The following is a 24,453-nucleotide window of genomic DNA, read 5'->3' on the forward strand; positions in this document are numbered from 1 at the left end:
TGAATTCCACGGCTTCCCCCAGTGCAATGAACTTGGCTCCACAAGTTGATTTTGCCACTGTTTTTTTGTCTCCTAGATCCCCACGCAATTGGACAACCGAATAGCTTTATGATGAATCCCGATGTTGAACGTTGAAATTCCCCCCCCCAGCTGGCATCAGTCCAAGTCGTCATAATTGTATCATCAGGCTTCATGATTAGTTTGCGGTGTTGTGTGGTCTTGACGTAGCGAATAAGATGATGTAAAGCATTCCAGTGTTTCTGATTAGGTTTGGCGCTGAATCGGGCCAAAAAGTTGACGGAGTATGAAAGATCTGGCCGGGTTCCTAGAGCAAGATAGTTGAGGTAACCAATGTAGGACTGAAAATCTGTCGGATTTAAACTAATGTCTTCTGATGAGATTAGATTGTTGTCAGATAAGGGCGTGTACGTGTTGTAATGTCAAAAACAAAATTGATCTTCATGTTTTTTCAACACCTAGAATTGGCTGCGACAGAGTTAAAGAATCCGGTGTTCTTTCACTTTTCAAACCAACAATCTTGTCTGGGTTGTTGAACCACTTGACACGCAAGGAGCTTTCCAGGTTTTTCCGTAAGATTTGCACATGTTCATCAGAATTGCTGAAAACGATACCGTCATCAACATGGATCCAAACGATCACAATGTGTCGGTTGTTCTGAAATTTGTACAAGCATTCTTTGACCTCATCGCATGAAAAATTCCATTGTTCTAGGAGGGACTTGAAGTGTTTCCACCAGCAACGGCTGGCCTGTCGAGTTCCATATAAAGCTTTTTTCAAACGGAGTACCTTGCCTTTTAGATGGGGAAACAGTTCTACAGGAGGATCCACATAAATGAGCTCATCAATGGGACTGTGTACAAACGCGCCTGTGATGTCGAACGCATTGATTGACCATTTGAACTTGACCGCCAGAGAAAAAAGAAGCCGCAAAGAAGAAAGCGACGCCGTTGGCGCAAAAGTTGAACGGACGTCCTTGCCCAGGCGTTGTTTGAAACCGCGAACTACAAAACAAGCTTTGGGCCTCTCAATCTTTCCATTGGAATCCCGTTTAAGATCAAAAACAAACCTAGTGCCGATGGAGTACTTGTTGGCACGGTCTTCTATCTCCCATGTGTCGATTTCTTCTAGCTGATTCCATTCCGCAAGACATGCCTTACGCCAGTATTCCGAGTTGTTTCCCGCTAAAGCTTCCCTCAGGTTTTCCGGGATGTTTATATCCTGAGACGCGCCGATAGACTCAATCATGCTGTCTTGGTCCGCACATAATTTCTCCGTTGGAACTTCTCCCAGCACAAGGGTTGACCTGACATGTAGATTGGTGTCGGTGCTGGAAATGAGCGGACGGCCTTGAAAGTCAATGAAAGTTGCACATTCAGATGAGTAAATTTTGTTGGTGTCCGGGTTCCAAAACGTCCACCCCCGCCCATCTGGCTGGTAACCAATGAGACAACCAATCCATCCACGCGCATCGAGTTTACGCCGGCGTTCCTTTGGGATGTGGACCAAAGCACGTGCACCAAAAGGGTATATTGACTGGGGATGAGGATCTTTCCCTGACCAAAGCTTCAGAGGTGTGGTGTTCACGACCCGCGAGTTGGGTATCCTGTTGGCGATCCAGCACGCACATGTGTATGCGTAAGACCAAAGACTCTGTGGCAATTTTGAGTGAATCAACATGGTCCAAGCCATGTCACCGAGAGTTCTGTTCAGCCGTTCTACTTCGCCATTTTGCTCCGGTGTGTATGGCGATGAGAAAATTATTTGGGTGCCGATGGTTGAAGCAAAATCGGATAGTTTGGATGAGTGGTACTCCTGAGCATTGTCGCAATGCAGGAATTTTGGTGCCATGTTGAATCGAGTTGTGAGAGTTTGGAGAAGGGATTGTATAGACGGGACGACTTCCGCCCTGGTTTTCATGGGGGTAGCAAAGGAGAAGGTTGTGAAATGGTCCCGGACAGTCAGGAGATACCGGTTACCATGAATATCGGGATTTAGAGGTCCTAATACATTGGTTACAAGGAGGTCCAGTCTTACTTCTCGGAGGATGATCTCAGGTATACCAGCGCGACGTTGTTCACTTTTGGATGTTTGGCACAATTCACAAATGAATGGAGACCACAACTTGAGCTCGAAGGATGGCACAAAAGATTTGAGGAAGGACTTCACGGTAGCATCCAAAACGTGACCTAAACGACAATGCCAGAGATATGACTTGGAAGATGGTTCGCAAAAGTGGGCAGTTTTGCTGGGACTCTTATTCTTGGATGAGGATTTTGACCTGGTCACAGCGTTGATGATAGGTTCAGAAGGATTGATTGCAGAAATAGTCCAGGTCCGGTTGTCATATTTTGAAAAGATATTACAAGTATGAGACTGCAAAACTAGATCAAGAGTAGGAGTAAAATGGGGAAGGAAACCGAATTCGAGGAGTTGTCCTAGACTAAGAATTGTTCCCTTCATCTGTTGGCTGTACAGTACCACTGGAATTGCCCATGTCCCATTGCCACTGGAGATTTGTAACGTCCCCCTATGAGTTGCCATCATGGAAGCACAGTTGGCGGCCAGATTTAGCTTAAGGCCTTGTTTGAGCGGGATCAAAGATGAGAAAGAATGAAGAGATCCGCTCACGTGAGTGGTCGCCCCAGAATCCACAACAGCGCCTTCAACTGCTGCCCCCCCGTTATTTGGACCTGTGATTGATCGAATGTTTGCCGGAAAATGGGGAGCAGCTGGTTGGGCATAACCGGAAGCGGGGCAACCAGTGGGAATTGGCGGTGGCAAGTGCGCATCGTCCCGCAGCACCGGACAGTTCGAGCGCCAGTGTCCCTCGCCAGAACAGTAGCCACATATTTTTTGTCGAGCCAGTAGATGGGCGGGTGGCGCTGGGTTTCCACGACGTATGTTGCTGATGGCCGCGATGACGTCATCGCCTGTGGGAAGTCTCCGTTGTTGCTGAGGAATTGGGGCAGTCGGGCGATTATTGGGTTGGCGCAGTGATCAGGTCAGATTTTGAGGCATTTGTTGGTTCGTCGAATGTCCTCGAGGACCCTGCGTTTGGGCAGGATGATAGGTTCGGAAAACGGACGCTTGTGAAGTGTTTGGTGTGTCGAAACAAGCAGATTCACCGTAAGTCGAGTTGATGATAGTTCGTACTTCACGAGCTGTGACATCTTTCTTGTCACCGAGTTGGAGGGATATGGTTTGGTAGAATTGGGCCCGTGTCATGGATGTTGGAGCCGGGATGATGATCTGGACAAAGAGTGATTCGAGTGTGGGGCTTAACGCAACACCCACTTTGGACATGTCGGAGAATAGCTGAAACAAGCTATTGAACTGTGTCTGAAGTTGAGACAAATTGTTTGGTGGGTCCGCATTCTTGAGCTCAAAAATCTTGTCCAAAAGGTCCACTTGACGGAAACAAATCGATCCTTGGAAATTAGCCTCTAACGCCTTGAAAGCCTCAGTTGCACTTGCCGCCGAGTCAGCGATCGTGCAAAATTCTTCATGTATGGTCACCTGGATCAAGAATAACAATAAGGCCAATTCTTGGTTTGTGAGAGCCGGATATTTTGTTTTATCATTGAAGAAATTGATATGTCCAAGAGTTAATTAGCGGACGGTTCAATTAAGAGCCCTTTTCCATTGGGCAAAGTTTGAGCCGTCGGCGAGGAGGGTCTCAATAGAGTCTTTTGATTTGATGGGTTCAGATAGGAACTTGGCACGGGGGGTTATTTCGATGTTCAAAGTCGCCATGTTTGACGAGATCTGGCGGTGAGTGGAAATGTGTAATCCCTCAAGAAGGGTAGATAATGTGTTGATGGATGGTTGATGGCGATTCGGACGAGATCTAACAATGGGGGTCGGAAAAAGATGGTTGGGTAGATAATATTTGAAAGATTTCAATTTTCCACTGGATATTGGATGTTCAGGTTCGTTCGGCGACGGTGGGCAAGGTTCGTTTGGTGGTGATGGTGGCAAAGGGGGAAGGGCTAGCAGAGCTTTGTACGCCTTCGTCTGTTTAGGTCGTTTAGCTCTGGTCGGTGGTGGTAAAGGTCCTTGAAGCTCGGTCTTGTCCCGCCAAGTGTTGACCATGCAATGGCCGTATGCCAAAAAGAGGTATGAGCTAGCGTTGGTAGAGTATCCAAATCTTAATCTATTGGGAAGAGAAAAAAACCCTAGATTCATTGCACCTCCGGTTCCACCTCTTGACTCCGCTGACGCTCCAGATTTGGAGTTTGCACACCCCACAACACACCTGCAGTCAACATCCTACTGGCCACTTCTTCTTCAATTCCTGGGTATTCCTTGGCCAATTTCTTCTCCAAATAGGTCTTCTTAACTGGTTTATCCTTAGGTGCAGTGGTTGAATCCTTCTTGTCTTTATCCTGGAATCTGACTTGAGGGGAGGTGGTCAACGCGCCACAATCCACATTACGTGCTCCTGGAGGCCTTCCAGTTTTCTTCTTGTCAGCTAGTTCAGGGAGCAAAGTATCTGTGGTGTCTGGCGGGCGCCCATCATTTTTGTATTCGTGGCGGGTCTTCTTGTTATTACTTGGAGCAGCAGGATTTGGGGCTCTCTTCCTTTTCTTCTCCCAGCCCAAAGACTGAGAGATATCAATCTGCTCCTTGCGAGCGGCTCCGTACTCAATCAAGACCCCGCGCATGACAGCATTGAAGTCTTCTTCCAAGACTTTGACAAACGAGTACAGCCAAACAAGGCCTAATCGGAGTGAATTTTTCCCTTCACTGAAAATTAAGAAGCATAAAATCAACAAAAATTATCTATTGTTTTAGCACAATTAAACACAAACCTGAACATGTAGTAAAGTCTGTTGATGCTTTCCTGTGCATTTGTTGTTAAAGTCGGCCTCCCTTTGCCTTTGGGACCATCCTCAACTCGAGCCCGACGGGTTGGAAAGAGCATGGCCTCCACATCGGCCATGGTCCACCAATCCAACCACTTCCTTGCTTTGGGAAACCGCCAACGTAATTCATCCATCTTGTCTTCATGACTTTTATTGCCCTCCTACGGTTCCTTGATCAACAAAAGGCACATCTTCTGAAAGGTGTTCTGCAACGGTGCCAAGGTTAACCAAACAAAACAAGCATCATCAAAAGGTGATCTCATGAGATCAAGAGCTGCATGTCCATACCTCTTTGTCTGCCATAACAATATGTTTATTCTTTTCGACCCGAGTCACTTGAGCGCGGTAATGCTCATGAAATCCTTGGAGCTTCCCTAAAACAAGCTTTTTGTTGCAGATCCCAAAGACTTCCCAATATGCCGCAACAAAGCCCTCTCTCTGGGCAGCTGAGAAGTCGACAATGTTGCAAACAAGCCTATCACGCTCTTCTTTGCTGATTTCTGGCTTCAGTAACTGGCGGAACAATGTGGCGAAGTGCAATTTGTAGTAGTTTTCTGAGAGGCCACAAATCCAAGTGATCTGGACAGGAACCCATCGAGCTATTTCTTCACAGTACATCGAGGTCGAGAGCAGGTACCCATTGAGAAAGAACCAATAAGTCACGTCGGAAGCAAGGCCCTGGCTGTAAACATTGTGATCAATTTCGCGTGCTAAAATCCTATCAGCCATCCATTGCGTTTGGAATGTGAAATGCCCCAAATCATCCATAAAACAAGCTGATATGACTCGCAGTCCAGCTCTGTAAAAAAGCAAACAAAAAAATCAGCTGCGCATCAAAAAGATGAAAGCAATAGAGACAAACTTGTTCCATTTGAACATTTCCAACAGGAATTCATCATCAAGCATGCCTCCTTTTTTCCCGGGTACAATTCCTAGCTTGGCAAGAATAAGCCTGCGATGATAGCAAAGCCAATCTGCATTTGCCAAGGACGAATGAATTTTCAGTACACTGTCGTATGAATCCTTCGGCGCATCAGGCTTTCCAATCTGAAGTCAAAAAAGGTATCAGAATTTAACAGACAATCTGAAGTCAAAAGAAAAACTTACTTTCAGCAAGAAAGCCCCTTCCTTTGGGTTTTTTGCAATCTCAGCCTTCAATTTTTTTCTTTGAAAGCTTGTCAGGCTTTTTTGCCTTGGGCCATGGATGCTTGTGGGTGCCAAAGTGGCAAAATATTGCCCACTTGGTTTTGGTGTTTTGATCAAACCGCGCAATGGTGTTCTTGCAAGTAATGTGTCTCACATTTCCCAGGCATTTCCCGGCTTGAACTTGGCAATTAGGGTGCCTGATTCAAATGACAGAAAGAACAAAATCAGCAAAAAAAAAAGAAGACAAAGCAGACAAAGTATGAACCAAAAAAAGGTACTGACTTTTTTGAAATATTTGTCCATGGGTACTTTTCCAGTTGGAGGCAAACCCGCACACTGAAACTCAGGGAGGTCACAACAGAGAACACCAAGGCAGTTGAGTCTTCTCTGCTTCCAGAGCCCATTTGAATGGTACTCAGTCCCAACGGTCTTGGTAAAGCCTACTTCACCCCAGTTGGTGATGCTGACTCCGGCAGGCTTGACAAATACAGTGTTCCCGTTTGGGAGGAGGGGATATCCTTCTGAGTCTCATGTGAAACCGTGGTCAATGAAAGTGACCTCGTTCCCTGTTGGCAGCAAAAAATATTTCTGTGGCTTCGCTGCTGCATGTTCATCAGTTTCCTCTTCATTATCTTTCTTGAAAACTTCCACGGGCTTGGGTTTTCCAAGTGCGGACTGGTGCTTCCTCCAAAGCTTCAGAGCTATCTGATTCTTGGGCTTCAACATTGTCCGAAGCTTCAGAGCTATCTGATTCTTGGGTTTTGACGTTGTGAAGATTGTAGTCACTGTCTATTTGGGATTCTGCAGTGGACATGTTTAAAGGGAGGAAGACTTGAGCTGGGTGTTAGGGTGGGCCGGAGATGAGCAACAAGAGGGAGCCTTTGAGGGGTGCAAAAGTGACTTGGAAGCAGGGGAAAATCCTTGCCCACAATTTGAACATGCATTTTGGCTATGTTCTTCAAATACAAAGGTGAGCCGTGTTTTAAGGATCCATTGTAATTTTCAATTAAAACACGGAGACATGTTTTATTACTCTGATGTGTTGCAAAGATTGTAAATACACCCCTGTGAAACTGTACAATGTTTGTCCTGAGGGGGAATATTCCCCGGCATTATTTACAAGGCTTTAGTTTCCAAGGCATACCTTGTAGGAGAAGCCTTGTAAATCTCAATAATTCCCCAGTTGCCATGTATTTTTACAAAGCATTGACATTCCAAAGTTTAAGCCTTGCAAAAGGTACTTTGGAAAATTCTCCTACCCAATAATCAAGCCCATTCAAGCAGATTGCTCAAATGGACTCTTACAGACACCAGTTTCATTCATGCAATGTTAAACTGATAATTGATCTGCATGAATTCAGCAACCATAACACCTCCATAATTCCCCTCATCATATATGCTTGACAATCCCATCATCATCAACTTTCACACTCTCTTCATTCTCAACAATCCCATTATCATCAATTCTTGCCCTTCCATCATTACCAGCAATATTCACATTCCCATGTTCTTTTTCTCTGTGGCAGGAGCACCAACATTCTATTTATCAGCCTCAAGATTTTCCTCATACTCAACAATCAAATAATCCAAATCATGAGTGGTCTTCATCCCCAAATTTCCATCAATATTGACAACAGACCCCTGCATACACAGTATCATCAAAATCATGAATCTCCTGACAATTTCAATTGTCAAACACAAAACCAATCTAAACACAGTATCATCTAAATCATACACAGACGTATCATCTAAATCATGAATCTTCTTACAATTTCAATCCTCCACCACAAAACCAATCTGAACACAGCTTGCAAAAATCTCCATCCCAGCATGGAAATAACAAGCATGGCAACCACACCTCCAGGTTGTCTATTTTTAACTTGCTCAACTCCCAGAGTGCTTCACCAAGAAATATGCAGAGTCCATTTCAAACTTATGAATATTCTTCAAATCTATCACCTGTGCAAATACCCGCAAAATGGAATGAACCATCTGAAATTGATTTGGGCTTTATTCAGGAACAAATTGATTCAAGTTTATCTCAAGAGAAGGATTTTTAAATGATCCTCCTGCTGGAAATTTGGTTGAACATGATTTCACAGGTAACCATTCCTTCGGAAATATTCCAAGAATCATGTAAACAGACCAAATGCATGGTGTTGGACTGAGCCTCCTGGGTTCAGGCCAGAAATTTTGAGGGCAGTGAGATGTTGTGTGAAGTGTCAAGCCATAATCTTCACAGGATAAACAACCTAACTTTGCTGCCGCCGAGGCAGGATCACTTCATAAAAACCACCCCCACCCCCTGAATTGCTTCAGATCTTCAAAATTACATATCAACCCAATATACCTGAGGGAAATCAACTCATTATATCCATCCTCTTGATAAATAGCAACTTCACATTTACATCTCTTGGAGTTAATATATGCCTCAACCAGAGATGCACTCAACAATCAAGGTGAAGGTATCCATACCTTCAAGGTGAAGGGTACAATTCACCATAAAATTGGAAGTTTGCTTCCACTTGCACAGGAATTCCCCAAATTCTTACAGCTAGACATATATGACAGAAAATGAGTTTGAAAACCACAGAGTTCATGGTCAAGATCTACTTCCAGGACTTATGCAAAGAATCCAAACAATCCTTTCCCTTTAATATCCTCTCATGCAACAGTTTGAATTTGTTCCATCTGAAATAAATCCAAATCACTCAATAAGGCTTACTGATAATGCTACAAATGTAGATCAAAGAGTTTACAAACTCCCAACAGGTAACCAAATTGCTTAATAATAATGCTCAGGAACCTTGATTGGACAATGGGACTTTGTAATGGAACCAGGTTGGGCCCAAATGTGATTTACACAAGAGTTGTATTAGGTAACAGAGTTAATGATTCTGTTCTCATCCCTCAGAGTCACATTCCTTTCACATCGGACCCAGATAAGTCTGGAGCTGTCTGGACTGCCTTTCAAACTCATACACAAGAAATTTACTGTCAATCTGGCCTCCTCGCTCACAACCAATAAATCTCAAGGTCAAAAAATTGGTAATTTTGATATTGTACTTCATGAACCTGTGTTTTGCATTGTCAAGAAGCAAGTCAAGCCAAACTACTAAGGTAGTGATTCCACAGCCTGAAAGCGGCCAGCCTTCATAATAAACTTCAAAAATTGTTTAAAAGGAAGTTCTCTCACATTTTCAGAGTTTTTGAGTATCTCTCATCACCATTTTTCCAAATATTTACTTTTCAGTAACAAATTTTGTGTCTTTTCCCAAAATAAAATGCCCTTATTTCACCCAGTTTTCACTTGAAACATTGTTTTTTGACCTATTTTTCAGTTGAAATTTGGTTTCTCCTTTGACTGAATGCATAGTCACCCTGAAATTGCATCATCAAAGGTTTGAAAATTTTATGTCATTTCCTTTGCTCTGTCCCATTCCCTTTTGGGGGTTTCACATCCTGTGACTTTCACACCCCCTGTAACCCCAAATTTGGGGGCTACACCACAGTTGCAGTTGGACGGCGGGCAGACGTCCGGCCAACGTTGGCCACCCCCTCTACGCCCCTGCAGTTAAACTTTGCATGGCAGACGTTGGGAGGAGTATATGCTGGGAAGGTCCGCTGCCCCTGATGGCGGCTAGGCCACAAATCCTACCCGGACTTTGGGCTTCAAGCTGGGATTACCCAGACGTTGGCTGTGGGGCCCAGGGTCATGATGAGATCCGAGCAGCAAAAATCATCCAAAGGGAGGGTCAATACGGCGACCGCACCATACATCCGGAGAATGATTGCTCACTGGTGTGATTGCTGACGACCACTACGATAACAGCAATATTCATATCAGCATCCATCTTAGTCACGAACATATACCGCATTCTCTACTTGTCATGAAGAGCAAACAGTGCAAAGTCCAACATTTTTTTTTCTCTTCTATGTACAATCCGCGAGCACGCTTGGCAGATTGTACTGATGGTCTCAGGAAACTCACTTTACCAAGTGAGTTTTTGACCTTAGGCCAACGGACAGGCCGACTAGTCCGGTGACTCGTTGGGAAGCTTGGCTCATTTTGGGGGGCAGCCAACCTGTTGACAAGCTTGAGGGCCGGCCAACCATACTGACCCACCGGGCAGATGGGTTTGCCGGACCTATCAGACAAGCCAACTATGCTGCCTTGCGGGTTGGCACGGTTGGAAGAGGTTGGCCTGCCCTCCCTGTTGAGAGGAACAGCCGACGGGTGGTTGTGCAGGGTCAGGCCGACCCAATGTAAAGCTCAAAAGTGTTCCTGAGAACCTTTTGCTGAGTGCGGAAAGGGATGAATGAGGTTACATCTGCCTTTCCTGGGTCACTAGACACTAAAACAAGCCCCCCAATCTACGATTGGAAGGTTTAATGTAGTGATAGTGGAGGTGTATCAAAAGATAGCCTACTTTGAGCAGGTGGCTTAAGGGTTATGGTGATGTAGCTGATGTGTAAGTGTTGTAATGAGGTTGTAATTTGTATGTAAGGGTTTTAAAACCACAATATAGAGTGGGGCTAATACTGTAGAGTGAGCAAGTGTTGTACTGTTATGGGGTAAGCTGAGTGCAAGTAGTTTGCTGAGAGAAATTACAACTGGGGGGAGGAGAGCCTCCTTAAATAGAAAAGAGTTAGACATTTTAGCTCCAGGGGAACAAGAGAATGAGGGGTTTTAGCTGCCCTGAAAGCTACAATGAGGTATTTTGGCTGGTGGTTGACAGGTCACATGAGGTCGTGATGTCATATGAGGGAATTTAGCTAGTGAGAGATAGGAGGTGAGATGTTTTAGCTGGCCTGGCCTGTCAAATGATGTCCTCTTCAAGCTGCATGAGGGGTTTTTGCTATCTTGACACCTGCATGATGTCATTTCTCAACTGTCAGACTGCAGCCCCTATTGCACTAGTCTGCATGCACCTGCATAAGACTGCATAAGCCTGCATCAAGTGTGCATAACACTGCATGACACTGCATGACATGTGCATAGCACAATGAAATTAGTGCAGCTGATGAGGTAAAGTATATGTAGAGGGTAGACAAGCTGTCAGGGTGGTCCATGTAACAGATTACATGTCCTGGGTAAGTGTGGTTCATGTAATAGATTACATGACCTGAGTATGGTGTTTTGTGTGTGTGTAACTGAATGATAGTGTCTTGAAGGGGCTGTAACTTGTGATCCAGAGGGGTTTAAGGTGTGTTGTCCATGGTGTCCTGTGTAGTTTTGGCCGTAGAATCCAGTGGTTGATTTGAGAGTGTACATATGAGAAAAGAAGAAATTTTGAAATGGGCTAGATGGGTAACCATAAAGCATACCACACCAAAGGGCTGCTTGACGTCCTGCCAGGACAGCCCAACCCAAATCTGACGGGAGGGTCTGCCCGCCGCGCGACTCACTTTACAAGTGGAGCCGTGGTGTATGCCCTTGGTGTGATTTACAAACCCCTATGACTTTAACACCCCCTGGAACCCCAAATTTGGGGGCTTCCCCTTGTATATGCATATATATATATACATATATCTGGCTCTTTTACCATGGCAGGTGCCGGGAGGTACCTGTTCCACCAGAGGCCAGACGCCCGCACCCACCAGCGGGTACCTGTTGGACGCTGGCAGGTACCTGCCCACAGACACAAGGCACCTGATGACATCTCTAACGCACCATGTGGAAATGATATGCAAAATTTGTGATTGCCCTTGGTCAATGAAACCGGAAATTTTGGAAAATCATACAAGCATTATTCCCAAGACTATGCACATGGCTCTAGATGTTTTAGCATTCCCAGGTAAGTTTGATATCCTCATCAAGATTGAATCAACTGTATCTGACAGGTATATCTTATATTATACTCTGTAGCAACATCTGTTTATTTCAAACAAGCCTTTAGCTTTGGTTGGGATTATTTAATTTCAGAAGAAAGGAAAAAACTTGCGCCTGAGTCAATAAGTAGAGCTATGACAGTTGTGTCAGCCTTAGAGTCAACACAGTTGACCTAAAACTACATTTTATCTCCATTTTGTACCTAAATGTGTTTATATCTTTTTAACCTTAAGACATAAGGTTGTTTTTACTTCATATTCTGATTTCCCATGCAATCTTGACCCTAGTGTTCACTGATCACTTTCCAATATCTCTACTCCTTCATAGAGTTTGTGGTTTGTGACACGCATGCGCAGTGGAAACGGTGGGCCGCTACGCTAAACTATCCGTAGCTTGCGCAATCCGCTAGTTTAGTGTTGCGTAGTTACTGAAAAAGTGCTGTTAGCTGCAGCGCCCACTACGGGTTGCTACGCTACACTAACGGGCGCTAACAGCGCTATCAGCCTCTTTAGCGGTTGAATAGCACTGCTAGCGCTGATAGCGGCGATAGAGGCCCTGTAGTTTCAAGGGGTGCCTGTTAGTGGTAGCGGGAAATCACTGTCCGCTAACAGAAAACCCCGTCATTTGTAGTTTAGATCCGCTACGCTGTGCTGAACCACAGACTAAATGTAGCGTAGCGGCCCACCGTTAGCAGTGGCGCCGTGTAGTCGTGCCTGAGCGCTCCAAACCACATCTACATGTGTGATTATGTCATCCAACTTTGAAAATTTTCGAATCAGGATCCCCCATGAAGCAGGAGGATCCACAGACTTCAGACACCAGACAACCAGCCAACCAGGACCACAGAACACCCTCAGGACAAACCCCAGGATCACCCACAGAGGCCGCTTAGCTCCCAGTATCAAGCCAGATATTGACAGTAAGTTCCCTCTCTGACTTACCTTGTTTATCCAGAGTGAAATCTGTTTCTCTTGACTGCTTCTCTCCCTGTTGCTCTCAACTCTTCAACACTTCAAAGATCAAAAGTTTGTCTCTGGTTAAGACCTGTATAACCAGAGCAGAGTAGTAACCCTACTTCTGAATCCCACCAAAATTTCCTTGTTGTGAGTGGAGGCTGTTGCACTCTCTTGGCCTGGCACAGCTGGCATCCAACTTTTCCAGGTTGAGAATAGCCCAGATCATATTTAATAGACTTAAAGTCTAGGCCTGATCTTCTCTCTTTCTCTTTTTCTTTCTCTCTCCTTGTTTGTCTTTCTTTATCCCAAGAAATCCAAACTATTACCCCCATTTTTTCTTGTGTCCTGCTGTCACATAGGAGACACAGGCTCACAAGTTGCCTTCTACTCAAAGAAAACAAATGGTAACAGGCCCTCAAAGACCAGAAGAAGTCCCAGGTGAATTCCAAAAGCCAAGTTATTGGAGTCAAAAAAGACAACAAGTTGTTCTTATGGGTAATAACATGTTCAACTAGTTAAATTAGTTCAAGTAGTAAAGAAACAAATATATTCCTTAGTTTGCATGGATTAGGGATTGATCTGACATGAAAAAATAGGTGAATTACAGCTGGTAAATCACTGGTACACCTCTGGCACCCACCGGGCGGGGTGGGGTGCCCATTTATTTTGAAAAAAGCAGTGCGGTACCCGGGTACCAACGGTGTATCCGCTGCGCTACGCTAAAAAAAGCGGCCTTTAAGCGTAGCGCAGCGGTTGACCGCTACGTGACCAGACCAAAAAGCGATAGCGCAGCGAGAACACCGCTGCGCTACTCGCTACGCGCAGCGATATTCCGCTACCCTCCCAGGGCCATTAGTGAAAGCGCAGCAAAAGCAAAAATTTGCTACGCTACCCGCTAAATTAGCGGATAGCGGAACAGTTTTATGTTCTAAACATGTTTTTATGTATGTTAAACCCTTTTTCCTTTTTTTTTTTTTTGATCCCACATGGCATAGAAAAAAGCGGCGCTGACCGCTACGTGATCCCTTCTTTAGCGCGCTATTTTTTGATTTTTTTTCCGGGAAAATCAAAAAGCGCGTAGCGCAGCAATCTGCCCGCTGCGCGTAGCGCGTAGCGCAGCGACCCAAAAAATCGCTGCGCTAACCACTTCGCTACGCTATATGCAGCGCAGCGGATACACCGTTGCGGGTACCTCTCACACCTTGGTGCGCTGGTAGATCCTCCAACCAGTGTTGAGTAGGTTTTATTTCCACTGGCCTGACAGCTATAGTGTGATTCAAAAACCCATCAAATCTGTGTCACATAAGATATGGGAGATGAAAAAAGCCAACTTTGAAGGAATTGAACTCTAGGGCTCAATCATAACACAAAACATTTTGCCTAAAAATTGCAGTGAACAGGGAAGTCACATGCAGATTTAAGAGCAAAGCTCATCACTGGGCAAGAGGCCATGGTACTAGGAGAGAAGGTTTTGAAAATTCTGATACCAATGTGCGGGGATCTTATTTTAAAGCCAGCTCAGAGGGAACAATCAGTGGATGAATTCCCGTTGAGATCTGTGGGCCTCCCAGAAGTGATCTAGAGCCAGAAAGCTAGATTTCCCTGGAAAAATTTAGACTTTTTGGGTATAAACCATCATCTGCGGGGTCCCAGATTGCATGGAAAGTCCTCCAGTTGGGGTTGGTTCTCTACTGAGCTAGGAGGGGGGAAGCTGCTAGGACTATATGGGTCTGGGATGGTTTCTGTGAAAGGGTTTGTGAAACCCACGACGCGGGGGTTTTACACCAGAGCACATCAGATGGATTCCAGAAATTGTGGCAGTAATGATTCTTGGACCTCTTGTGTACATGTATGGGGACAAGGTGCATGATGTGATTTTTTTTTTTGTCATGAGAACAAAAAAAAATTGTCATCTAAGTATAGTAAATCCACACTTTTGTGGAAATTTAGATCAAGGTTTTCCCCTTTAAATTATTGAAGAAAAGGAAATACAGGGAAAGACTAAAAACAAAGATCAAGGCCGGTTTACCCTTTACAAATGTGGAAGTAGACATAAAAACAACTATTTACAAATTTGCCAAATACATTTTTTTTTAATTACAGGTATGAAATTTGCATCCAAGATATGAGAATAGCCCCCAAACATAAATGCCTCAGACTGACCCCCCAGGCCATGACAAGCATGGGTAAAACGGGGCCGGGTTTAACCCTCTCCGGCCTGGCCCAAGTGGGAGGGGACAGGGGGGGGCTAATGGCGAGCTCGACCTCCAGCCAGTACAAATGCAACAGGGGAAGGTTGGCTGTGGAATAGGAAGTTGGAAAGAGGTTGCCTTTTATGTTTTCAATTGACCAACGCTTCACCTGTGTACTGCTTGACCTCAAACAACCTTTGGCCAGATGTGTCTCCCCCAACACCCCCTGAAACAAGGAATCTCTTCTTTGTATTCTTTTCCCCTCTAACGTTTCCCTTTTGAACTGGCTCAATCAGGGAGTGTCTTCTTCGCATCTGACTCAGGCCCCAATTATAAACCAATTTTCGAGTTTTATTTTGAAAGTATTCAAAAAGAATTTTGAAACAAAAATGAAATCAAGATGAAAGATTTTTGATTTCGAAATTCTCTCGGAAAAGCTTCAAACAACAGGGTGCACATATAAACATTTGTGCATCCCTGAGCAAGTAGCCTGCCGGAGTGGGCAGGCAAAGGCGAGATGTCTGTGACACAGGCAAGCTGGATAGAATACAGCTTGCCTGTTCAGCCTTGGCTGAATGGTGTGACATTTCCTGTGCGGCCGCCTCCATGGACATTTGGATCATCAGCGCCAAGATTGAACCCAAGCGTTTTTTCCCGTGCCTCCGCCGCCAAGGTCAGGATCATATTGCCCCTGGTGGTCCCAGGTTTTCTGGGGAATTTGGTTTTCCTGCAGGTGTTAGTAACGGTAGGCCATCAGGATTTTTGTAGTGACTGCGATCCAATTGTGGAACGTTGAGGCAATTGGGTATATTGGCACTGCAGCAGTAAATTTTTTCATGCGGCCGACCCCCGCCCGGCGAACTCCGCCAACCCAATACAGCCATTAAATGGGGGGGGGGGGGGTCTGAGGCACCAGTGACCTGGCAACCATACAGGCATACTGCCTGTTCAAAATTTTGATTCCTCAAATTTTGAGATTCTGGAATCTTGATCACCCCTCCTGGGTGTGTTTGAAGAGATTTGGGATTATTTTGAAACTAGAGTTTAAGGCGGCTACGCCGCTGCAGGGAATAAGCCCCCAGCACTCAATCCCCCCGACTCTGGCACATACACAAGCCATCCTGGAGTAAATATATTTCATTTCAAATGTGAGCAGTCCCACTCCAGAAAGGAAGCCGTACATTCTTAAGAGCTCTGAACAGGGGTAAGTCAACAAGGAATTCATTGTTGTATCCCTTACATTACATTGAAGGAGATGTATGGCTACCAATAGGCCTAGCGGCTAGGCTAGTCTTGAGGTGAGGAGAAGGCATGGTGGATGTAGTGAAAGTTGAGCAATGGCTGTATATGATGGGGGAGGGGAAATTATTTGAAGGAATAAAATTTGAGAAAGGTTTGATTATAACCTCAACTTCAAGCTTCCTTTGAGCTTCTGGAAGGTTTTAGATTTTTATTGTAGTGTAAGTTGAAGTGTGAAATCTCTTTTCCATCAGCCCCCTCATTGTTGAACAACTTTCCTCCTTACAGCAGGAGCATCTATCAAGAGCAGCACCACATTAAACATTGCATGCAATATTAGGTATGTTCTCCACAGTTTACGTAAACATTGTGGGCACAGTCCTTGCATTTGTTTCAGGTTTGCTACAGCAGCCACAATGTCACATCTTTTTTGCTGTTTGATTTGAGGGACTTCCACAATGTCACACACCACCCTCTTCTGTGCAAGACACAGCAGTTTAATGAATGGAATTGCCCAACCACAAAAAATACAAGTTTTTACACTTTTTCAGAATTTCCACCCCTAAACCAATTCTTCCTGTCACATTTTGCGTGCAATGAATCTCATAAATGATTGATTGTTTCCCAAGTTGATATTTTTCCCACTTAGTTATTGTAAAAGATGGAAATATGAGTTGAAATGGTTTGTCACTATGTTAAAAGGCCCCCTCACCATACCTTGACATGCCTTCTCATGCAAAATGATTAATATTTATTGACAACACAAAGATAATTGAAACAATCCTGGATGCCATTCAACGACTTCTATATGCGCCAAATTGACGTAATGGCAATCTGTGCAACACAGGGGGCCAAAGAGTTCCTCGCCTGACGCTTTCTTTTGGTGATTTATAAGAGCTTTATTGATTTGGGGGAAGTGAGGCAGAAAGGGTTTTTTCCCCTTTCTTACCTCAACCAAGGGGTAGAAATGAGTGTATTTTGACCACAAAGCAAAGAAGGTGTAGGTTTCGGGCGCAAACCCATGAACTCAAGGTTTCGTAGGAGCCTGAGCCGCGCACAGCTCCCACACTCCGTAGAAGACAAGTATAAATCAAAACAAACTACTCAATCTCCACCCTGCGACGTTCCCCAATATCGCCTTTGTTCTGGCCACATTGCCTTGGCCATACAGCCTGATGTAGAGCCTCTAGCAGCGGGAGGTCCACCTCCCTAGGGTGCAGACGTCCTCGACGCTCATGCCCAATGCAAGTCTTCGCGAGGCGCCGCCTACACAAAAACTATGTCCAAGTATCCCGGCGTGACCCTTTTGGGGAAGGGCCGTCCGTACCCAAGATAAAACGTACTTCTTTGCCAAATGGAACCATTTGCCGCCTTTGAGGTATCCAAAAAGGAAGGTCCTGGAAGAGTCGGTCCCAGAAAGTCTTCGCCTGAGCGCGGCCACCGGGCACAGGATGCCCTGTTGTTTAGTCAGGAAGATCAGCAGGGGCGCACCCGTTTTGGCGTTTTTTGCCGACGGTAGCTGGGTGACAGTTGCCACGTCCCCAATGGCCTTGTCCACGGAGAAAGCCACTTCCAAAGTCAGTAGGGACGAGGTTTAGGTGATCAAAGCAAGATATTTAGAGACGGGACTGACCTGGGAGCAACGGGATTGGACATCACCGTCCACGTTCTTGACTTTGAACTGGCGCTTGACGACGGTGAATTTGCGCTTGGCGTTCATGAGGAACCATTCGACCAACAGGACAAAGGCCGCGTGGGGTTTATTTGTGGTTGTGGATGGTTTCTGGCTGCTGCTGAGGGGGATGAGCGCTGGGGAAATGCTGAGGCTGGTGGCCGTAGCCTGGCAACTGTGCTCGTTCAGCAGGGTGGTCGGTCTTCTGGGGCATGGCTAGTGTGTGTGTGTGTGTATTCTTACTCAGTCTGTTGATGCCTACTCCATCTTCTTGTTCTTCTTGTTTTTTGTCATCTTCTTCTTCTCCTGCTTAATGGTTTTGTAATATCAAGTAGGAGACAGTTAAGTTAGCTGACCACAGATGGCCAAGTGGGTAGCGGAGCGGATGAAGCTGGCCAAGTTCTCCCGCTTGGGCCGAGCGACTGTGGCAGCTAGGTCGCGGGGCCAGTGGGGCGGATTGGTCCAGAAGAAGTGCAGGAGGTGTCCGCCTGGGCTGTCGTGATTGTTGGACAGAGGGGGGTGTGCTGAAGGTGTGGCATAGGGCGTTCCTGGTTGGTGTTTGCCACAGCAACGGGCAGGCGTGGTATCAGTAGTGTCCCCAAGGCGGTTACAGGTTGGCAAGGTGTGGTGCGGTGCTGCTGGTGGGTATATAAGGGGAGGGAAGTGGAAGGATGGATCTGCAGGGGATTTGGTTTTGTCCGCCCCCTCCCTGGGAGGCCCCTAACTGCTTGGTTAGGCCCCCCTTGGCTAGTTTACCAACCGGCCCACTTTTGCTTGTTGCTCCGGCACAGCTGGAGGGTCATCCATAGGGCCTTTGGGCCTTTGGGGATATTCAACGTGCCAAGTGAGAATAATGGGGCATTTTTTGCCCCATTTTGTGAGAAAAAAACACCCCAAAACTTAGATCTGCGGGTCTAGAATTCTGTGGATTTAAGAAAGTGGGATGAAAAGAACTCAAAACAAAGTTGGTTTTGATTTCAAAACAATTTCAAAATAATCTCAAAATAATCTCAAAATTCTGTTTATAATTGGGGCCTCAAGCTGACTGGAAACTTCTCCTGTGAAGAAAATCTCAACTTGATGCGGACCTTCTCGCTTGAAATGGCTTGTCAAGAAGACTGGGGGGTTACGCCCGCAAGCCAAAAAATGACTACGGACCCTTTTGTTTCAAATGACTTGGCAACAGTAACAGTTTGGTGTGCCCCCTCATCTCGCTTTCCCTCTTTGCACTCACAATAACCCCACTGACCTTAGCCTCTGCCCCGCTAGGCTATCGGCGTCCCCCATTGGGTTGGAATGAGACGTAAGGGTGTGATGTTTTTGTATTATTAGTTAATTATCCGGTAACATTATGTACATAACGGCTTTATCTTTATTAAGTTTGTTGAGAATATTAATTGAATGGTCTTTAATTAGAATTAACAGATTATTCTCCAGTTTTAATGCAAATGAAGTTTCTCTCCGGCATTGTTTATCATTTGGGTCTTCATCCTCTTTGTTCCCTTTCTCTTTCTTCTTCATTGCGATATCTTTGTTTTTGTTTCCTTTCATTATCATAGAGAATACGAACTATAAATCCAAATCACATTTAAATCACGTCAAGTATCTATTCTTCTTTGGAAGTTAGATTTCCCCTAATACATCCAAAAAGCTAGACAATAAACTCTCTTGAGTTTATTCATAGTCATTCAAGAAGTAGGAGTATTAGGCGGGTCCTCACAATTATATTGCAATCTCTTTTTTTTTCCCAATACTCAAGCTTCTCTCAAATCTTAGTTCGTTCAGTTGTTCTATTATCCATCCCGTTCAAGCTTATATTGTTACTCTTCAAAAGTTTAATTCCCTGTACTCAACAATTTCCTCCGGCTTTCAAGATTTTGAAGAACGGACCAACGACGTATTGATCATGTCGGATCAATTCTCTCCTCACGTACCGTTACACATGTCTTTGCCCGGTTCTCCGAATCCTAACGCGTTCAGACTCCAATCTACTAATCAAATGGTGTCTCCTTTTCATTCTCCCAATCCTCATTTCTCGGTTTTTGATAACTCCCATCGTCAACTCCCTCCACTCGGGCCTGTTCCAGATTTCGACCCCAGACCAACCGACTCCTTACCGGTTTGGTCGTCTCCGGGAACTCATCAACCATCGACTGTTCAAGACCAGCAACTTTTGACTCACGCATCTCAAGCTCATCACCATTTGGTTCTTTCAAATGTAAATCGCGATTGGGAGGATGGCGTGTCTTTCCTTATTTCTGGTTTAGACGTTAATTCGGAGTTGAGTCGAGATCAGACGATTATGGCCAATTCACAGGCTATTGCGACTCTTCAACTTCAAGCTAGGCGTAATGAAGAAATCATCAAGGAGAACAACAAGACTGTTAAAGAACTTTCTCAGTTGTTAGTTTTTGCAAACGACTTCACGAGAATGAAGATGTATTACGCTCAAGAATTTCTTCAAGTTCGGAACTCGGTCGATACGGTTTCCAATACGGTTGACTCCCGTTTATCCGCGATTGAAGATTCTACCTCTCATACTCAAGCGGCTTGTGAACCTCCCCATTTCTCTTATATTTTCTTTTCCGGGAATGTGTGCGAGACTCATAGATTCGTGGCTTTCATGAGGGATTCTTTTGCTCGTTACCCAAATCACTTTACTTCTGAACGTCACAGGATTATGTGGATCACATCTTACTTTTGATCTGCTACAGGAAATTTTGGCGATGATTGTACGTCTTACAACTGGTGGTGTGGGTTATTGAAGGAAAATGCGGCCGCTTTGGGGATTCCAGCAACGGAAGCCAGTTCTAACATCGAGTTTGTCATCAAGGAATTGGAGGATTTGTTGGCGTTCTTGAAGTGTATTGAGTCTCTCTTTTCTAATCATAAAGAGGTGGAAGAAGCTCAAGCGAAGATTGCCTCTATGAGACAGGGTTCTAAGCAGTCGATTACCGACTTCAACATCAAATTCAACTTGCTTTCACATCTAGTAGACTATGACGATCTCAGTTTGGTCAAATATTATGAAAGTGCTGTAAACGTCAAGATTCATGAATTGGGAGTTCATCGAGGCAAATGGACGTCCATCACTAACCTGAAGAAGAAGCAGGAAATGGCTGTTGTTTTGGCGACTGGAGCGTCCGAAGTGGCTTCCCTCAAGCCGAATCGACCAGCCGTTCCAGCCACTTGTGTGGAGTATAGGGTGGCGATTCCCCCTACTCAAGTAGCTCAATCTGGACAAGCCGCTCCGGTGAATCGATTGGATCAACATTTTCCAATGGAAATTGATTTGTTGTCGGCAGATGCAGGATTCACTTATCCACTTTGGCGAATGGAGGCTTGTAAACGCGGAGTTTGCATTTGTTTGATTTCTGTCGGAATACTGATTCCGCTGCGCAAAGAGCCAAGAGGCGCAGGGGAAATACAGACTACGGTTCAAAGCAACGTAAGTTCCCCCTTAGACAAACAAGCTCAAACCAAGTGAGAGAAACGGTTGCTAACCCCAAACCTGTCTCATCCTATCTACAACAGGTGAAGCAAGCAACGAGACTCCGAGGGCGCAAGCCAAACCAGGAGGAGACAGCGACACCATAGCAGATGGAATTCCAGGGTCTTCATCCCCGTAAGCATAAAAGGCAGCCTTGCTCAGCGAGTGAAAAGGAGCACCAGACTAACATACAAACTCCCTGATCTAGATTGCTATCACAAAGAATAATCAGCTGCCCCAAAAGCCTAACTGCTTGCATCAGTCCTTCGACCAACAAGTAAGTCATCCAAGCCATGTCAACAATAAAGATCATACAAACTGACATGAGCACTATGTAGTTCCAACCTAAACAGGAACAACTTGTCAAGACAATAAGTCATTGGTATAATTACCACGAGTGAGCACAGATCAAGAGGTATTTAGCTTATCCCTCATAGTCGCCCATGCGATCAAGTACAATCATGCTGACATGATGTACTCCATGCTTTAGCCCCATCCATTGCTCTTGTGAACAAAGCCAATCCCTTCCCTTCCGCATTTCTCCGTAGACCTTGTGTCCTATTTTATTTCTATCTCAAAGCTCAGAAGCACGGCAAACTCGCCTGCTCTTAGGTGATTAACCATCTCAAGCATCTCACAACAACATAATCATGAATAAACAATACACTGTATATAGTTTCTTGAAATATTTTCTGACATTGAAATAAATCTTAGTTGCCCAAATTTTAACAGATTTACAGTCTTGAAGCTCAAACGACCTCACCAAACTTTCAGCAACTAGGAGCAGGATCAAAAATGCCGTCTGCAACTTGTCAAGGATTGCTACCCCCAATCAGCATCCCAAACCCCGGAACTGCTGTCACCTCTATGAAATCCACGAAGGAAGAGAAGGAGATTATTGTCATACCTACCTTCAACGGCAGTAACTACGCGAACTGGCAGAACGCCATGAGTGCATATCTAGAGTACAAGAAATTCTGGGATGTCGTCGAAAAGGACACTGAAAATTTGGACAATGAAAAGATCAAGGAAAAGAAGCTTGAAGCTTGGTTGATTTTAAACTCCAAGATAGTCCCCGAGTTCTTGACAAGTCTATCAAGCACCTGCGGACGCGATCCGCACAAGATTTGGGTACGCTTAAAAAACAATTACGCTACCGCAACAATCTACGGAATCTATTGCGTCTGGTCGCAATATCTCAGAATTTCCTACAACAACGACTTACTCAAGTACATAATAAAAGTTGAAGCCGCGCTAGCCAAAATCAGCACTATCGGTCTCAATGTTATGAATGAGCTAATCAGCGTCAGAATCATTGAAACTATAACCGAGAGAAGACTTATAATCATGGAAAGAATTCTTGGTGATATGGAGACATTAGCAAACCCGTTTCTCCTGTTAGACAAGCTGTAAGGGTCGGGAGACCCTTCACTGTTCGGAGGCTGGTGGCTCGGAGGGACGAGGCACTAGGCCTGAGGATGTTCTAGTTCCAACGTCCTCGGGGGTCTGTATTGGAATGTCTAGCTCGGCAGAGAGGTCGAGGGGTCCGGAGGTCTCTCCATTAGTCTATGTACAAAGGTCTTGAGGATGGGAAGGACGGGGCCAGATAGAGAGGAAATAAGAACTCACCTAGCTCGACAGAGAGGTTGAGGGGTCCGGAGGTCTCTGCCGGGCTAGGACGGAGGGGGAAAGCCTGAGACTAAATCCCTGGCTGTGTGGGTCATGTGATAGGTGTCGTGACACCTAGTGAACCCCGCAAGGGGTGCGGGGCTTCACACAAGCTCAGACTTATTGCGAATCACAAGCAAGTTACGAGGTTGAAAACTAGCTCAGGAGCGCCGGGCTCAGACCTTCCATCCAGAACAGCATTATCAACCACGACGAATCCGAGAAAGAGAGCTTTTGTCACTTGCAAACAAGGACGGCACAATCCTGATGCATTGCATTCTGAAGATCAGTGCTGGACCCTCCATCCTGAACTTCGACCAAAGAAGAAAGCATCAAATCTCAACACTACCACAGGCGAGGCAACTACCTCTCAGAGCTATGCATACCAAACCACAGCTCAAAAGACAAAGAAGAATTTGGTCATCCTCGACTCTGGCGCAAGTCAGCATATGTTCAATTCTCTCAAATACTTCACTGAAACGCACGACACAAACGTCCCCATAGTCACTGGCTCTGGCAACTGAAACGCCAGAAATGGTTGCCATTTGTCAAGGAACGGTCAAACTTGAATTTGAGAACGGTCCAACCATCATTCTCAAAAATGCACTCTTTGTGCCAAATCTGTCCACCAATCTGGTTTCCTTTGCCCAACTAATCAAGGAGCGCGTGGAGATCATCAACAAAAGCGGCAGGATGATTGTGAAGCTGAATAATGAGTACAGTCTGTCAGTAAACACCAATGAAAATCTCTTTCAAATCACAGGTGTCAAAGCTCCGACACATTTGGCACTCAACACAACAATCATTGCCCCGGCGAACACATTCATGACCTGGCATCAGCAATTCGGCCACGCTAGCGCCGCTAGAATCAAGGCAATCATTGGAGACAAGAACCTTCCTACTGAAAGGAACGCATGCACAGCGTGCATGCAAGGGAAGATGGTCAAACTTCCTTTTAAAGGCCACTTCACTCCAACTGAAACGTCCCTCAAGGTCATCCACGGCGACTTGGTCGGACCTATCCGCCCAGCCACCAATAGTGGTTTCCAATACTTCCTTACGCTGGTTGATCAGCACACCGGATTTATCCACGTCAGCCTGTTGAAGGAGAAATACAACGCCGCTGCGGCAATTGTTGACTTTAAGACAAAGTTTGAGAAGCAAACCGGAAACAACGTGAAGAAAATCATCACTGATGGAGGTGGTGAGTTTTGTAACGAGGCTCTCGGCGAAATCCTTCACCAGGAAGGAATTCAGCACAACATATCCCCGCCTTACACTCCTCAGCACAACGGGATTGCCGAGCGAGCCAACAGAACCGTCATTGAAATGACACGTTGCATCCTGTTGCAGTCAAACCTAGCTTCAGAA

The 24,453-nt window shown here is 45.3% G+C and overlaps 2 protein-coding genes across 2 annotated transcripts; both read right to left on the reverse strand.

Annotated features, from left to right (window-relative positions):
* Window positions 1-6,660: 6,660 nt before the first annotated feature.
* PtA15_8A298 (uncharacterized protein) lies at window positions 6,661-6,846 on the reverse strand (the record flags this gene model as incomplete). Its single annotated transcript, XM_053171712.1, has 1 exon — window positions 6,661-6,846. One exon carries the CDS (start codon window positions 6,844-6,846, stop codon window positions 6,661-6,663), a length of 186 nt encoding a protein of 61 aa, XP_053022949.1.
* Window positions 6,847-16,789: 9,943 nt separating this feature from the next.
* Window positions 16,790-18,138, reverse strand: PtA15_8A299 (uncharacterized protein; the record flags this gene model as incomplete). Its single annotated transcript, XM_053171713.1, has 4 exons — window positions 16,790-16,829; window positions 17,596-17,801; window positions 17,886-18,045; window positions 18,101-18,138. The coding sequence occupies 4 exons, from the start codon at window positions 18,136-18,138 to the stop codon at window positions 16,790-16,792; spliced, it is 444 nt and encodes a 147-aa protein (XP_053022950.1).
* Between the last annotated feature and the right edge of the window lie 6,315 nt (window positions 18,139-24,453).

The sequence above is a fragment of the Puccinia triticina genome, chromosome 8A (genome assembly GCF_026914185.1).
Source record: "Puccinia triticina chromosome 8A, complete sequence".
Lineage (NCBI taxonomy): Eukaryota > Fungi > Basidiomycota > Pucciniomycetes > Pucciniales > Pucciniaceae > Puccinia > Puccinia triticina.